General features: G+C 42.5%; 1 protein-coding gene across 1 annotated transcript in view; it reads right to left on the bottom strand.

Annotated features, from left to right (window-relative positions):
- SLIT3 (slit guidance ligand 3) overlaps positions 1–18,031 on the bottom strand; it is a 590,119-nt gene that overhangs the window by 222,202 nt on the left and 349,886 nt on the right. Inside the window, exon 7 of the mRNA XM_056847932.1 lies at positions 10,566–10,637. Coding sequence (XP_056703910.1) covers positions 10,566–10,637 — 72 coding nt within the window. The remainder of the gene's footprint in view (positions 1–10,565; positions 10,638–18,031) is intronic.

The following is an 18,031-nucleotide window of genomic DNA, read 5'->3' as shown; positions in this document are numbered from 1 at the left end:
AAGTCTTCTTCAGAAGCCGGATCAGCAGTTGCTGAAGCTGGTGCTTTTAGTTGGAGGGTATATCCCTCCGGATGGGCCTGGGTGAGCCCCATCCTTTAAAATGACCCTTTTGTCATACCGATTAATCCTCTGAAGGGGGATGGATAGTTTGGTCTGACCAAGTTGGCTTCGATTACACAACCCCTTCCTCAAAACGGCTCCAACTATGGGGCCCTAACAAAACCAGCGAAAGATAGACAAATGGGAGAAAGCACAGAGCCGTGCATCTGAGGAAATGCAAATAGCCAAAACCTGAAAGGATGGATATCTATTTGGCTTTTCTGGAATTGCCTTTTTGGCTTCAGGCAGATTCCCATGTTTTGGTATTCAACCAAAACCCAAATATTGCCAAAATGGCAAATTTTGGGTTTATTTTCAGTTCGGGTTTATTGATGTGCACAGCCCTAATTACACTAGTCTGGCTTGAGCACACGAATTTCTCCTTCCCCCTTTCTTTTCTTTAACTTTTCCCCCACTGCTCTCAGTGTTTTATATTCCTGGAGCATGTTCCGTCCTTATCACACCATTTTAAATTTATTTTCTTTCAGTTACTTTGCAAAGTCATTTCCTTTTACATACGTTATTTTTATGTTTTATTTTTATCCTGCTTTTCTCCCTAACTGGGACCCAAAGAGGATCCAAGTCTGTAGAAAGTATTAGCTTATTTGTGGGTGGTCTGATATATCAGCCTCACTTCCAACTTAAGATTTTTTGTGTAAATTTCTCTGTAAATTTTTATATTTGAAAAATGAAATAGCCAGAAAGAACAAATTAACTGTCAAATATTTCATCCCTTCTCTATGAGTCATGACAGGCTGACATTACAGCAAAGCCCAAATGACAACACTGTCATTTCTGTAGGATATGGTTGGACAAAGCATTCACTTCTAACAGACTAACATATTACATTGACAAATACAAAGTGCTGTAAAACATGGTCTAGTCCATCTCTGAAATAAATTAACAGTATGAGAGATCCTCACGTTAGATTGTCACAATTGAGCTCAGTAGTGGCGCCTGAAGCGACACTCCCTAGATTTGTATGTCTGGCAAGGCATTTTGATGGGAAATTTCCACAATTCATTTAGTTGCTTTGTCCAGTAAAGCTTAAATATCCTGACCTGCAGGGCAAACTATAAAAAACAGTCATATCTATTTATCAAAGACTGTATGATGTTTTGTTTTAGTAGTGCAAGAGAAGAGAGTAGTCCATCGGGTAATGTCATTTATGTGGAACAGTGATATTTTCAAAGTATTGAATTAGTCAAGAACAAATTAAATACTATCAGTTGCTTAATTGTCTGGCTGTTAATAAGCACATTTGCATCTAACAAAATAATAAGATAGGTCCCTCCAGGAAGTTAATGGAAGAAAGGCATAGCTTCTTTGACTCTGAAATAACTTACTTTACAATTTCATCAAAAGTAGCACATTGGAATAGTGTCAAAATGATTTCACAGATTAGCTATTTCAAATTACATCAATATTGTGGAATATTGGTTTAAAGGGCTTTGTCCCCACTTCAAAAAATGTTAATGATACTTAAATTATTGTTTTATTTATTTTATTCAACTTCTACCCTGCCCTTTCCCTACCCAAGCGGGGCTCAGGCCAGCTTACAGCAAGCAGCTTTACATAAGTAATTAAAATCCTATAAATATAAAACTCAATCAATACAATATAAAATACAGTAAGAACTAGATCTATGGCACCATTTATAACAGGGCTTCTTAAACTTTTTCCAATCACAACCCCTTTACACCCAAGACATTTTTACGAGATTCCGAGTATATAGGTATATAAAATAGGTATACAAAGCAAACACTTATTGATAATAAATCAATTTTTTCTCTACCCCCACATTCAGTTATGTGACCCAATGTGGGGTCACGACCCACTGTTTAAGAAGCTTTGATTTTCCTCCCAATTAAAATTCCTCCCAATTTAAAATTTACCAGATACGATAGTCTAAGGGAGGAAACAGAACCCAACGACTGAATTTACTGATTAATCAGCTTCTTATATACATCACCTTTCATAAACTTAGAATAGCTTTCACAGCCATCCACTTCTTCCTAACTTTTCCATCAGCCATGTTAATGGGTCATTACACTCAACAACCTGTTGCCCAACGCCAGTGGCACGGTGGAGCCCAAGAAATGTAGGCCCTTCCTCACTAGTTCTGTCTTGCCCTCTCTGTTGGAAGCCTAGATCTAAATTAACTGAACCAGTTTTAACCAGTCCAGCAGCAGAGAAAATCATTTTTCTTCTAGCTGCTGTAGACCCCCATGTCACTCACATGGCTGCATTGTTTGTGGTGGCTGTATTAAAATTCATGCTTAAGGCTTAATTTGTTACAGCCTGATTTGTGGTTTCAGGCCAGGCTATCTTTTTGCTCCTTATTCATTTTCATGTAATCTGTTTTTACTGTTGTTTTCTCATTATTCCTTGTATTGAATTTAACTTAAGATCATAATGGTTTGGCCGCATGCAAAAAATCTATTATACAGTGTAATCCAAAACAATTTTACTCCTAAATCTATTGAAATCTTAGAAGCATGTAATTCTGTTTAGGATGACACTAAGTATACTCTCATTGCATATGGAGACAAAACAAACCAGAGGCCAAATTTTATCCAAATTATTATGTTGTGTCAACATCTAAACAAAAATTTGAGACTCTTTTCTAACAAGCTAGCATTCTCTATTGCTTTGATTTTACTGGGGAAACAACCATATTCCTTGTGCAATTACATAGTGGCTCACTTTTTTGACTTTGTGCAGTATTTAAATGGTGCCTTTATGAAAAAAAATATCATTTAAATCCTGCGCAAAAGGGCCTTCCATGTTTGCTTCAAAATTTCATCACTGCTCCTCTCTCTCCCCAGCACTCAAGCTAAGCTCTAGGATTTGACCTATAAATATACTATTTGTGCTGAAATTCTGCAGTACATAGTATGCATTTAAGAACCTTCCCTTCAGACAAGCCCACTGAAAACAAGCTGTCAAGTTTTAACCATGTAGAAGTTATTGGTAAAAAATGAATGAGTACAGTAGGGGAGCTTGACTACAAGAAGATACTTGAATTGTTGCAGGTCCTTTTTGGCTATCTCTCTTCTAGACAGCAACATAGATATCTGTGGCCATTTGCTCATTCATGAGTGCATGAGAGTCAACAATACAAAAATGAAGGAAATTAATGCCAAGCAATATTTTGCATGAATACAGCTGCCTCATCAAAAGAGAAGCAGATCAACGGCCGCTAATTATTTTCCATTCTAATCAAGGCCAAATAGAATCGTAAAGGAGAACCACAACCGAGAAGGGGACCATGAAAAAAAGCAAACACTAATAGATTATTAATTCCAAAAATATTAATAAGAGTTACATCAGTATTGCACCATTTATTTTCTTCAAAGACTAAGTATACATTAAACTGTGTCTCACACTCTGATCTACCTAATGCCATGGTGGTGGTGTTTTTTAAAAAAACATATGCAAAGTTTGCAACTGACAGTCTGCTAGAGGTATGAAAGGCAGGCTGCATATGGGAATGGATTTTGCACTACAGTAATATAAGATGTGGCCAAAAGACTTTGGGGGCACACACGATCCCGTCAAGACAAAGCACTCTCTCGGCTCCCCTACTTTGTGATAGGAACTTAAGCATGTGCTAATCATTCCCATTAAAATCAGAGGGACAATTTGCTTATGTTTGAATGGGTTATAGGACAGATTAAAGGACGGATTAATAAAATGGTTTTTCAGGCCTTATCCTCCATAGGAGGACACATGAAAATGGAATAATTATGTGATATGAACACCCCGAAATGTAGGGTTTGAAAACAGCACTGAACTAAGAAGCATTGAGACTGCTTCTGTCATGACAAGAAGTCTGGAAAGAAACAAGTGAGTCATTCATTGCTATATTCCGTTAATGCAATTTGAACCAAATTATATATGTACACATTTTGCTTTGGTTTTCTTCACCTGTGTTGGTCATCACATCAGTCAGATGAGACAAGTAGGAACTGTAATTGAAATTAGAAACTCAAAACAGCAGAAAGCTTCCTTTGGTCATCAAAATGTTTCAGAAATAATTGTTCTTTATTACTATTAGCCAGTTTCAACTAGCAGAACAAAATGGTAACACTTTCTAAATAATATGCTTCTTAATCATATGGGGATGTGATAGTTGTATTTCATGTTGGTACTCAGGGCGTTTTTATAAGTCCATTTACATTAACAATCTTTTGTGGATGCACAAAATGGTACACTCAAGTGTGATCCTGATGGCAAGAGGACCATTATCCACTTTGACAAAACAAAACTAAACAAAAAGCTGGGACGATAAAATGTTAACAGATATCTACAAGCATATTTCTAGTATCTTTAGGCAACAAAAATTATTTTTATAATACTTATGTACATAATGGTTGTTGCCATTAATGTATTGATTAATTATCACAATTTAAATTGATTAAATATGCATACATTTTCACATGCGTGAAAACACAATTTCTGATAAAAATAGCATTTAAATGTTTTGAATATGATTACTTAATCTCACGGCTCTCTCTACAATGCAGATCAGGTGCATTTAATCTCTGCAGAAAGGATTGTACTGTTCATTGTCTTTTTTTCTTAAGCTGCTAGTATTCAGAGGTATACTGCCCCTGGATGTGGAGGCTATCAAAGAACAAAAGAACCGTTTCAATACTCCGTTTTATTGGCAACGAAACCCTCATTTAAGGGAAGAACTGTTAATATAATTTATAATTATTCATGCTCATTTTACATTTATTCATCTCATGGCACTGAAGTCCGTTATAAACCTGATGAAACATAAAATGAAAGAGCTAAGATTTTTATATTAGGGCTCAGTCCTTTCTCCCCCCCCCCTTGGAGTCAAGACTGCTTACAAGACAACTGGAAACTACTTTAGCAGTACACATGGACTAAAACATGCTACTTAAAATTGATGGGAGTCTATTTATAGCACTCAAAGGGGGTTGAATACAAATTCTACTTTTTAAAGGTGCCCCTTTGGTTACAGCCTAAATTAAATTTTCAGAAAATCCTTTGGGGTTAGCGTTTAAGTTTTGTAAAATGTAACTCTCAAAATTCAATATAAAAGCTTTCCTTTAAATCCCATTTATGACTTCCTTCCCCCTTTTCTCCTTTAATTACAGCAAAGGGGAATTAGTCAATATAGGTCTCCAGGGAGCTACATACAAAGCCATCTTTGAAATTAAACTAAAGAGAAAATGGCAGCCGACATTGTGGTCAGGTTATCACAGAGACTGATCGATTTGATATAAGCAACAGACAACTCCAGGGTATTAGAAGAAAAATACTAAGCAATTCCTACCAAAATATAAATTTCCTTCAATTAATTAAGTAATGTAATCACTATTCTTTAAAGGAGGGAAAATATACAGCTATAAACCCATGGTAATCCAGGTAGTTATCTGGCTTGTCAGGATGAACAAATAAAAGTCAGTTTGCCTGTATATTACAGTTATATATTAAGCAGATCAGGCCAGCAAACTACGGGAAAATAGTCCACAAGCAATTAATAGTAGCCTGCCAGGTACTTGACGGCTGTTCTTCCTCCAGTTCAAGGCAGGCAGCAAAACCAGGACATTTGTCTATATTTATAATCAGGCCCTTTTAAAGTCTTTCAGGGGGCTGAGGGCTACATATTTATTTGAGGGCTTTACTTCCTTTTTACAGAATCCTGGCTATTTCTGCACTGCCTTTTCATGAAACCTTTGCGTCTCTTTTGGCAATTTCATTTTCAAAACACCACCAAAACATGTAAACAGAATGCTACCTATTGATAAGGGAGAAAGGCAGGGTTGCCAGGCCTCCCGCTGTGGCAGTAGAAAAATAAACAGAAAATTTGCCATTGAGCTGAAGGCATGACTTCATTTCTGGGAAAAACCCAGATGTGACATCAGTCCTCCCTAGGAATCGTTGCAAACTCTATGGTTTTACCACAGAGTTTCCAGTGATTACTGGTGAGGTGTGATGTCATTTTTGAAAGAGACATCACACCGTCATTGATGCCACCAACCATGTTCCGTCCTAGGCCATGCCAGGCAACTCTAGGCAGAGTTCACAAAACATGGCAGTTAATTCTGCCACACTATCAGGCCTCTTCAAAAAGATAAACCTTATCGCAGCTCCCAGCTCAGTTACTGTTCTAAGAAGCAGGCCCAGGCTGAAAACTGAGGGATGTGCAGCCCTCAGTTGCGATCCCATGGGCAAACAGCTTCCCGGGTAAAGGTAAACCAATGAACACACAGACGCATATTTCTTTGGGAAAACAAATGGCCACAGCTTTTATTAATTACAACAGATGGAGCATGATGGAGCATAGGGACGGATCCAGGGATGGAATAACCACTCTGTTATCCGATGTTTCGAAAGCATCGATAAAACAGTCCCAAACCGATGTTAGGACAGCAACCGGAGTAGCGCTTAGATGACCCCACCAGGACACAAATCTCTGTGTGAAGCCAATGCCACCTGGGAGTGGAGTACCCAAAACCCACCCCCGAGCTGGGCAACGATGATGTACTCCATCCCAAGACCCCTTATGGGGGTCCTCAAAAAAGGGGAGGAAAGGTACCTCTTACCAATTTGGATCAGTCCCGATGACAAAGCTGCCCAAGCTGTGATGAAATAAATTGAAGCATAGAAGGGAAGGGTGGGTGTCCCTTCTATGTGAAGGGACGAACAGGCATGTGACCGGGCGGAGCACCAAGAAATAGGAACAGTAAGGGGCGGGGAGAGCAGGGACCTCGCCATGACGTCACTCCCTGGCACCCACCCTGCTCTGCAGTCCGGGCATAGCCGCAGGAGGCCATGGGAAGCCGGAAAAGAGCCGGCATGGGAAGGGTGAGTGAGGCATGCTCCCCTTCCCTCCCGCGGAACCTCTCTTTCCCCAAAAGCCTGCCCGAGGGGATAGCAACAAGCGACCTGGTTATTCAGGTCACCTCTCTTACTTGTGTTTGGCACCAGTGGCAGTTTTGTCAACTCAGTTCTTTTCCAAAACATAGTAAGTTTTATTTGTGGTTGGTGAGGTAAATTCTGGTCCAGTCGGAAATGTGTCCCCTTCCCCCCTGCTATTGGCCAGTGAAGTTATTTCATTTCAGAGGGATTTCTAAATTACCGTATATACCCGTGTATAAGCCGACCCGCGTATAAGCCGAGGTGCCTAATTTCTCCCCCAAACTGGGGAAAAATTAGGCACCCGTGTATAAGCCGAGGGTCGGTTTATAACCCCCCCCCCCCCGCAGGCTTACCTTCTGGGCACCTGGCGGCGGGAAGAGGCGGATCCAGCGGGGGCGGCCTTCCTGCAGCTGCAGGAGCCCCCCCATGGCCGCTCCCGGCCGGGAAAAGTGGCGGGGGCGCGGCTTATACGCGAGTATATACGTTAGTTTGAAAGCTGGAGGGGGGAAGCTTGTTCCAAGGTTTAACCTGCAGACCGAAGCAGTTGATGCCCAGTAAGAACCCAACTGACGCCACAACTGATTGTGGAATAATCTATTAGACTCTCTGCCTGGCCGCTTGTCCTCCCAGCAAACACAGAAAGAGATGAGAGAAGACAAATTAATATTTTTGTTGCTAAGGTGTAAAAGTAGCTGATTCTACTTTCAAGACATAAAGTTTGATTAGTTATGCACTTATCAATTACAATTTATATTGTGCAAAAAGTACAGTGTGGTGTAGGATCTGGGAAACACCAGGTTCAAATCTTTACTCTGCTATGGAAGCTTGCTGGGTGACCTTGGGCCACTCACACATTTTCAGCATAACCTGCTTGACAGGGTTGTTGTTAGGGTTGCCAGTCTCCAGGTGGTATTTGAAGATCTCAAGAGGACCAAGATCAGTGCCCCTGGAGAAAACAGCTGCTTTGGAGGGTGGACTCTATGGCATTATACCCCACTAAAATCCCACCTCACCCCAAATCCTGCCCTCCCCAGGCTCCACCTCCAAAATCTCCAAGTATTTTCCAACCCAGAGCTGGCAACCTTAGTTGTTGTAAGGATAAAATGGAGAACAGAATGATGTCAGCTATCAGGGAGAAAAACAGAGTATAAATGAAATAAAAATAAAAATAAAAGCATAACCATAATGTTTAAGGGGATGGAGCACCTTTCCTGTGGGAAAAGGCTAAAAGTCTGGGGATTGTCAGTTTAGAAAAAATAAGGCCAAGGGGAGCCATCATAGCAGTTTATAAAATTATGCTTGGAGTAGGAAGAAGAAGAGTTGGTTTTTATATGCCAACTTTCTCTACCACTTAAGGAAGAATCAAACTGGCTTACAATCACCTTCCCTTCCCCTCCTCACAACAGACACCTTGTGAGGTAGGTGGGGCTGAGAGTTCAGAGAACTGTGACTAGCCCAAAGTCACCCAGTTGGCTTCATGTGTAGGAGTGGAGAAACCAACCCGGTTCACCAGATTAGAGTCCACCGCTCATGTGGAGGAGTGGGGAATCAAACCTGGTTCTCCAGATTAGAGTCCACCGCTCCAAATCACCAATTCTAACCACTACACCACGCAGGGGAAGTGGGTATATAGAGCTTCCCCCCCTCATAATACTAGAACTCGGGGGCACTGGAGGAAATTGATAGACAAAAGATTCAGGACAGAAAATGGAAGTATTTCTTTATTCAATAGGGTAATTAAATTGTGGAATTCACAAGGCCATGAGCATGGGTTAGACAGATTCATAGGAGATAGGTCCATAAATGGCAGCTAGCCATAGTGACTAAAGGGAACTAGATGGAATGTTTATCTGATCCAGCAGGGCTCTTATGTTGATTTATAACTAATTCTGTATGTGTTACTTGTTAGATGTATTTTTTGAACATTGCCATGCCATCTTTTGCATTTTAGCACATCCACCAAACTTGTAGCTGGGGGGGGGGGGAAGGGAGAAGGATAGTGCCCCAAATACATGATACCTCTGTGGCAGGAGTCCATCACAACTTTACCCAGGGTTACTTTTGTTCATTCCCACAGACTCAGAACAAGGCTGAAGTGTTTCACCAATACCCCAATCTTCTAGTATTGAGTAGGACCTGCGGGTCATGAAGTCCCTGTTTCAAATTCTTGTTCATTTTTCAGTCCTCTAGGTGACTTTAGCCAAATGGCTCTCAGCATCAGCCCACTGATCCCTCACAATATGGAAATAGCATAGTGCTTCTATTATTACAAGTATTATTAAACTACACAAGTATTATTAAACTACTATTATTACAAGCATTATTAAACTAATTCCTGGATTAGGCAAGCTTCCTCTCAGTCTCAAGGTCCCATTTCTGCTTCTTCCAAACAAAAGTCTAAACCCCAGGTGGATCTGGCTACCAAGAACTGTGTGTTATTTATACGGTTACCAACTTCCAGGTGGGGCCTGAAGTTCTCCAAGAACTACAACTAATCTCTGGACTACAGAGATAAATTCCCATGAAGAAAATTGAAATTTCAGAAGGCAGACGCCATGGCATTACATCCTTGCTGAGCTCCTTTCTCCTCTCTAAACTTTGCCCTCCCCAGGCACCACCAAAAATCTCTGGGAATTTCCCAAGCTGGAGTGGCAACCCTAAGTGGACTGCATACATGAATCACATGTTACGAAATCTACATGTCAAGTACGTAGACTGTCAACAGTCTGTGCAAAAAACTGAATACCCAGGTATACAGGGACCTGATTAAGATTGGGACTGTGGTGTACAGTGAGGTTAATTCTTTGTTCTAGATAATTTCCCCCAGGTAGCTGCTATTTGCATTTTTGAGGAAACTCACGAGTGGCCCATTGGTACACATACTTTTCCTTGACAGGGCAAACAGTGGCTCCCCTGGGTTGTTTGAGATTAGGAAAGTGGCACTGGGTGGAGGCTTAAGCCCCTTCTCTTGCATGCCGTGGTCTTAACCAAACACGGTACTCTAAGCACACATTGGATCCCAAGTCCTCCTGGAGGACACGCCTCAGGCATGTGCCCTTTGTGACATGTGAGTTAGCCCTAAATAGGGTCGCCAGCCTCCAGGTGGTGGCTGGAGATCCCCCACTATTACAACTGATCTCCAGGTGACCGAGATCAGTTCCCCTGGAGAAAATGGCCGCTTTGGAAGGTGTATTCTATGGCATTAGTCTCCATTGAAGTCCCTCCCCTCCTTAGGCTCCACCTCCCAAATCTCCAGGTTTTTCCCAATCCGGAGCTGACAACCCTAGCCATAAGATAATTAATTCTGCATGGAGCTACACTCCTCTTGCAACTAGACATGCTGAGTGAAATCCGGCCCTAGCTACATGCATCATGGCAGGCCCTGATGCTCTTCATCCCCACTTCTAACTGAGGCTTTTCCCATACCACATAATCAAGTCAAGGAGAAACAAGACTATAGTTCCTTATTAAAATTATCTAAACTCGGTAGATAGCAAAGAGTTAAAATACTAGAACACATTAACTTTTGATTCAAGCTGTTGAGAGTTTAAGAAGGGAGTACTTACAAGGTCCTGATCTTTGGCATATGGTTGAAGCTGGTCAGAGGGATGCGAGTAATGTTGTTGTTGTTGAGAGTACTATTTAAAAAAAGCAGAAAGAGAAGCACAGATTGAGATTTCAATTACTTGACAGTGATATTTACAGAATCATACTGCAATTGTGACTAAATGCACCACAGAAAGAATCAGAATGTAGTTTTAAAGGCATGGATATTATAAATATCAATACACTGAACACCGAAATAAAACTACTAGCTCAGAATAGTAAGGTGAACAAACAAATCATTTCCTATTTATACAAAAATGAATCTAGACTAAAATTTAAGACTCCTGGCTGGTGTCTTTCAAACTAAGTATTTGGAAGTATGGATATATATAAGATTTTTATACAGATAAGTTATTTGTTTCCTTTACAGAAATTTCTATGAATACTGTTAAAATGTACAGTTGTGAGACATAACTCAATATAGAGTATGCATAAGGTTGCCAGCTCTGGGTTGGGAAATACCTGGAGATTTTGTGGTGAAGTGTGAAAAGGGCAGGGTTTTGGGAGGGGAGGGACTTCAATTGAGTATAATGCCATAGAGTCCACCTTCCAAAGCGGCCATTTTCTCCAAGTGAACTGATCTCTGTTGCCTGGAGATCAGTTGTAATAGTGAAAGATCTCCAGCCACCACCTGGAGGCTGGCAACCCTAATTGTGCATAGTGCACCAAACAAATTCAACCAATTGTCACTTACCTCTGCCCTAATGAAATTCCATGCACATAAATGCATACATGCATAAATGGATAATGGTTATCTCTCCCTCTCTGTCAGCAGGTTGATCAAAATATTGCCTTTATGTTGACTTTTATCTTCAATATACAACCGCTAGTTTTGAAAGCCTAAAGCTGTAATCTGTCACATTATGTTTATTCCACTATTCTTCTCAGGAGCTCTATCCACCCCTCTCCATTTTATCCTCCCAATAACACTGTAAGTAGGGCTGTTGATTCGGTTCGGCCCGAACTGAAAATCAGCCGAATTTCCCTTGATTCGGTGGTTTTTAGTTCGGGATGAACCGAACTAAAAAATGGCAGGAAAAGGGGGGGGCGAATTCAGCGAGTTCGGGAGTTCACGAATAAATCCGGCAAATTCGGCCGTCAGTAAGCAGCATAACCTTCAGTAAGCAGCATTCTCCTCCCCCGGCCAATCGGTGGCCAAGCTGGGTCTTCTTCTAGCCAATCAGTCAGGATTGAGTACTGGAGGAATCAGCTGATGTGCGGCCCGGCCGGGGAGAGAGAGAGAGAGAGAGGGAAATCCTTGTGTGTGTGTGGGGGGGTGCTTGTGCACATTCGCTCCTTTCCGTGGCTGCAGGGGGCGCATTTTTTGGGGTACAAACCCCAAACTTCCAGGGGATATTCAGACAAGCCTTCTTAAGAGACCACCCAAGTTTTGTAAACATTGGGTCAGGGGGTCCCGAGATATGGGCTCCCCCCTTTTTCTTTCCATGGCTGCAGAGGGCGCATTTTTGGGTGTGCCGACCCCAAACTTTCAGCAGAGCATCAGACAAGGCTTCTTAAGAGACCCCCCCCCCAAGTTTTGTAAACATTGGGTCAGGGGGTCCTGAGATATGGGCTCCACCCCTTTTTCCTCTCCCTCCTTTTCCATTTCCGTGGCTGCAGGGGGCGCTTTTTGGGGGTGCAGCCCCCAAACTTTTATCACAGCTTCAGACAATCCTTCTTAAGAGACCACCCAAGTTTTGTAAAGATGGGTTCAGTGGGGGCAGAAATATCGGCTCCCCCCCTTTTCTCTTTCTGTGGCTGCAGGGGGCGCATTTTTGGGTGTGCCAACCCCAAACTTTCAGCGGAGCTTCAGACAAGGCTTCTTAAGAGACCACCCAAGTTTTGTAAACATTGGGTCAGGAGCCCCCGAGATATGGGCTTTCCCCTTTTCCCTATTGGGATGAATGGATCACCCTCGAGAGATGCATACATATGGATCTCATATTGGATACAAATGGAATCATATTGGATTACCCAGCCCCCCAGCCCCTCCTGATGGAACAGAAGACAGCCACAGTAAGACCCCTTTGGGGGCTTTAATCTGTAATTTTTCTTTTCTGTGTGTGTGTGTGGGGGGGAAAGCAGAGTCTGTGTGTGTGTGGGGAGGGAGCAGTTTCTGTGGGTGGGTGGGGGAAGCCAAAGGGGGCTTTTGCCGGTTCTGCCTGGGGTGTGTGTTCCCCCTCCAGTCACTCTCTTCCTGGTTTGAGGGGGGGCTTCATTTTTATGTCTTCAGGTTTTCCCTCATTCATAAGATCAGTTAGGTTATTTTGATGCTTGCTCAAAACTGGTTTTCAAATGGTGACTTAAAGAAAGCATCTGCCTGGTCCCAAGTCCAATGCAAAAGGAGAAATTCCACCCCCTCCTGCTCATTATGCATAGCTAGCTGCCTCTGTCCCTTTCCATGGTTTGCAAACTCCCAGGTGTCAGGTGTTGCTTTGCACTGTTGCAAAGGTGTTGCATTGCATGCTTGTGTTGCTTTGCAGTTGTATTGTTTTGCAAAATTCTTCACACCTGCCCCGCCCTTTGCATGTTTGCAAAGGTGCTGCTTTGCAGTTGTGTTGCTTTGCAAAGTTCTTAGCACCTGCCCCGCCCTTGCTCTCATCAGCTGTTTGTCGGGGCTGGGAGCTTTGTGCGTGGGCGGCAAGCTCTGCCCAGAGATGCACATTAAGGGTGGGGGGACCCCTTTCGGGGCCCATATCTCAGCCCCCCCTGACCCAATCTTTACAAAACTTGGGGGGTCTGGCAAGAAGGGTCCTTTGAAGCTCCTCTGAAAGTTTGGGACCTCTACCCCCAAAAATGCCCCCCCAGAGCCGTGGAAAGGCGCGGTTGTGTTTTTAATGGCTTTATTCGGCCGAATTTCCCCCCCGAACTTTGATTTCCCGCCGAATTGCACAGACCCGAAGTGGGGGAGTTCGGACTTCGGCATATCCCGAATCTAAACGGGCCGAATTCAGCCGAATCCGAACTATACTGAATTTTTTTTAATTCAACAGCCCTAACTGTAAGGTAGGGTAGGCTGACAGACGTCGTCCCAAGGTCATCCATTGAGCTTCATGGCAGAGAGGGGTTTGAAACCAGGTCCTGAGTCCAATATTCCACCCACTATACGTCCCCAATCCTAAATACACATCATGAAAGCCACTGGAAAAAAATGAGACTGAAACTTGATCTACACTTGCAGCAGAATGAAATGGAAGGGAAGTAGCAGACTGGAATCTGCCAATTCAAACTATAGGTGGAGTATCAAAACACACAATGTATATATATTTTCTGGCACAGCAAGGAGCATGCTGCACAACTACCTTCCTCCCAGATGCGCTGTTTTTCATGTGGGAATTTTTCATGTGGGATAGCTCTTAAAACAGCATCCACCACCAGCAGCCTAAAGTGGTACAGTCCATCGTAACATCTCAGGGTTCTTCCAACTCATACTAGTGCATTCATAGATCAGGCCTGACTCCCAACCATCAGTAAGGTTGTCAGGTCTCCCCTCTCAATCAGAAGGTATTAGAAGAAGAAGAAGGTTTTTATATGCCAACTTTCTCTACCACTTAAGGGAGACTCTAACCAGCTTACGATCGCCTTCCCTTCCCCTCCCCACAACAGACACCCTGTGAGGTAGGTGGGGCTGAGAGAGCTCTTAATAGAAATGTAACTTGCCCAAGGTCACCCAGCTGGCTTTGTGTGTAGGAGTAGGGAAACAAATCCAATTCACCAGATTAGCCTCCGCCGCTCATGTGGAGGAGTGGGGAATCAAACCCGGTTCTCCTGGTCAGAGTCCACCGCTCCAAACCACTACTCTTAACCACTACACCACACTGGTATTAGGGGGGTGGGGCTGGGGCAGCCGTGCGCACATGCTGACGCCACTTCTAGGTTTACCTCCGGAAGTGCTGCATCGCCGCAGCCACTTTAACACTCTAACCTGGGGGTTTGAGTGCTAAAGCAGTCACAGTGATGTGGTGCTTCCGGGAGTAAAGCTGGAAATGACATCATTGCGTGCACACATGATTGCCGCTCCAGAGCAGGTGGGTGGATTGGCGGGCAATTGCCCACTGAAACCATCCACCTGGCAACCCTAACCATCACTGAGAACTGTTGGGAACAAACAGGCAGGGCATCTCCGTTCTCTACTGCAAGTAGTTACAAGGAGCACCCAGTTCCATCCCATCGCTATTACTTCGATTAAGTAACACAGGCAATTACAAACATACGTGAGTAATGCAACTGAGAGCGCCTTATGTCATTCCAATAAAAAACAGTTTACAACATTTTTACCAGCACTGGAATTAGTCTGAGAGAAAAATAATGGCTTGGAATTAAATTTTACAGCAATGGCATCAATAAAAATTGTGATCTGAAGGTAACGTTGTTATTTTAAACGCCTACATTAAGCAAGGTGATAGGTGACAGTATTAATAGATGAGTAATTTCTAGTGAGTGAAATATGTTCACAATAAATTGGGGGGGGGGCATCACTCTATTATACAAAAGTCCATTAATAGTGGTTAAATATTTTCACTATGCCACACCAATGACAGAAGCAGGCTTGCTTTTTTATATTATGAAGAAAAGATGCACGGCAAAAGTCTCTTTTCTCAAGGGACATAGCTATGCATCAATAAAACATGTATGATGTTTCCTTGTTACACTGGTTTTGAATGAATGTGTATTTTATAACCCCTTCACAAGAGCAGGGTCAGAGTTGAAGAGAGACTTTCGTCGGCAAATACAACATAGACCTTGATTTTCTGTTACAGTTGATTTCTGAAGCCGATTACCACAAACAACTAATCAAATTGACAAATGATATGGTAGATTAAATTTTTGATTAGTGCTTGTTCAGCACTAATGAGCATGCAGCATAATTACCCCGGGTGCTGTTAGCCGTTCAAACCTCTGGATAATAAGCACCAGGCTGCTTTTGTATGGCATTTGGCTCTGCTACAGCCATTAGCACAATTCTCATCAGTAAAGAAATACACAAGCCTGGGGGCTATGTAGTCTAAAGAAACTACACAGTCCAGGCACTTTTGCCTTCTCTGTCTAGCAATTTGTGTGTGTGTGTGTGTATGATTAATTAGGTAGTAAAATTATTGTCATCCCTACTGCAACGACCCCATTTGCTTGGGAGGAGTTCTTACATTTCTCAAAAAAGTTACAATTGATGATAAGCTCATTGTCTGAGCTTGCCTTGTTTCTGCTTCCAATGTCTTCCACCGGTGTGTGTAAAGGGCTGTCAAGTCGCAGCCGGCTTATGGCAACCTCACAGGGTTTTTAAGGCAAGTGATCAAGCAGAGGTGGTTTGCCATTGCCTTCCTCTACAAAGTCTTTCTTTGTGATCTCCCATCCAAGTATTGACCCAGCTTAGCTTCCAAGAACTGATGAGATCGAGCTAAACTATACCATTCCACATCCCGAAAACTACTTTAGCAGTTGCTAAATATTTAGCTGCAGTGATTGCCTGTAAGAGGGTTGGATCTCAATCTGTTCAAGAGCTTTGAGTCAAAAGAACAGTAAGAGGAGAAGAATAAGAAATATTTAAGCTTAACCCACTTTACTTTTATCAGGATTTTGAGTTTTAAGGAAATCAGGTCAATTCAAGCCAATGGCAAGCCTTATTTTGTAGCAGGTAATGTCCTATAGTTTTTGAAGAACCTATATTACTTTTTAACTTCTTTCTCTCTTTAGAACTAGCCCTATATCTTTACTTCAAGCTGCAATTAATCCAGAGCAGAAATGTCCTGTGTATATCTCTGTGCTATGTAATTCTAGAAACAAGACACAGACATTTGAGGATGGCTGATTAGTAACAGCAACAATGGTCGTAGTACTAACAAGTGTAACATTTCCTTCTGCCTCCTTCAATTAGAGCACTGCTTCATCACAATATACTTTTCTGTCAAGAGTCATGTGTGTGGTACCCACAATGCCGTGAAATTGACCTAATGCAACAATACCATTTGTGTGTCTGCAAAAATTGTTTACAAATGATGTGTTGTGTAAGTCTGCAGTGTTCCAGTGACTGGTGCTAAACCCTGTCGTACATGCTTTGCATGGCTTTAGTCATTTACTGCCAAGTGTTAACTGAATTATGGGGGAAGCAGCATTTTTTTTCCTTTTTTCAACCCTACGCAGTTTGAATATTGCAAAATTTATTTCAGAAATGTCTCAAGGTATTTTAACAACACAGTTGAATTCTCTAAAATAAATATATTTGTGACTCTTGATTCTGTGCTTAATTCTGAGCCATCAACAAGAGCCAACCTTTCCAACCCTCCACAATAAGTGTGCATTGATTTCAATTGTGGTGGTAGGCTGGAGCACTAAACAGGCGCCTGCACTGTTCTTCTTAAAAGTAAAGGTGCAAGCACCAGGTCATTACTGACCCATGGGGTGACGTCACATCCCGACGTTTACTAGGCATACTATGTTTAACAGGGTGGTTCTTGTAGGTTATCCGGGCTGTGTGACCGTGGTCTTGGTATTTTCTTTCCTGACGTTTCGCCAGCAGCTGTGACAGGCATCTTCAGAGGAGTAACACTCAATGCCTGCCACAGCTGCTGGCGAAACGTCAGGAAAGAAAATACCAAGACCACGGTCACACAGCCCGGATAACCTACAAGAACCAATGAACTCTGACAATGAAAGCCTTCAACAATATTTTTAACAGGGTGGTTTGCCATTGCCTTCCCCAGTCATCTTCCCTTTACCCCCAGCAAGCTGGGTACTCATTAACTGACCTCGGAAGGATAGAAGGCTGAGTAAACCTTGAGCTGGCTACCTGAAACCAACTTCCGTCGGGATTCAACTCAGGTCATGAGCAGAGCTTTTGACTGCAGAACTGCAGCTTACCATTCTGCACCATGGGGCTCTCTAGTATTTTTCTTAGAAGAGGAGAAAGGACAGAGAAAAGGTGGCTCATCCAACAGGGTGGCTGCTGACTAGAAAGCAGCTGCTTGTTATTATCTCTTAAAGTTAGGTTTGCCAGCTCTGGATTGGAAAATACCTGGAGATTTTTGGGGCGGAGCCTGAGGAGCGTGGGGTTTGGGGATGGGAGGGACTTCAATGCCATAGAATCCATTTGCCAAAGTGGCCATTTTCTCCAGGTGAATTGATCTCTATTGGCTGGAGGTCAGTTGTAATAGCGGGAGATCTCCAGCTAGTACCTAGAGGTTGGCAACCTACCTCTTTTGTGGAAAAAGTGGGTAATGCCAATCAAAAGTGAATTGGACAGATCTTTTTCAGCATTAGGGCAAGTGCTTGGGGCTCACCATTGCTATAGATTTTTCTTCCTTCTACCTTGGAGCTCGTTCACAGCCTTATGCACAAACCCCAAAAACTGAGTGACGGGGGAAAATGGGAACTGGTACTTTTGTTTGTTTGGGAAAGGGTTCTGTGAGAGAAATTAACATTTGACTCATCA

The sequence above is a fragment of the Euleptes europaea genome, chromosome 1, assembly GCF_029931775.1.
Source record: "Euleptes europaea isolate rEulEur1 chromosome 1, rEulEur1.hap1, whole genome shotgun sequence".
In the NCBI taxonomy this organism is placed as follows: domain Eukaryota; kingdom Metazoa; phylum Chordata; class Lepidosauria; order Squamata; family Sphaerodactylidae; genus Euleptes; species Euleptes europaea.
The sequence above is the reverse complement of the archived record's forward strand: the minus strand, read 5'-3'. Positions and strand labels throughout refer to the sequence as shown.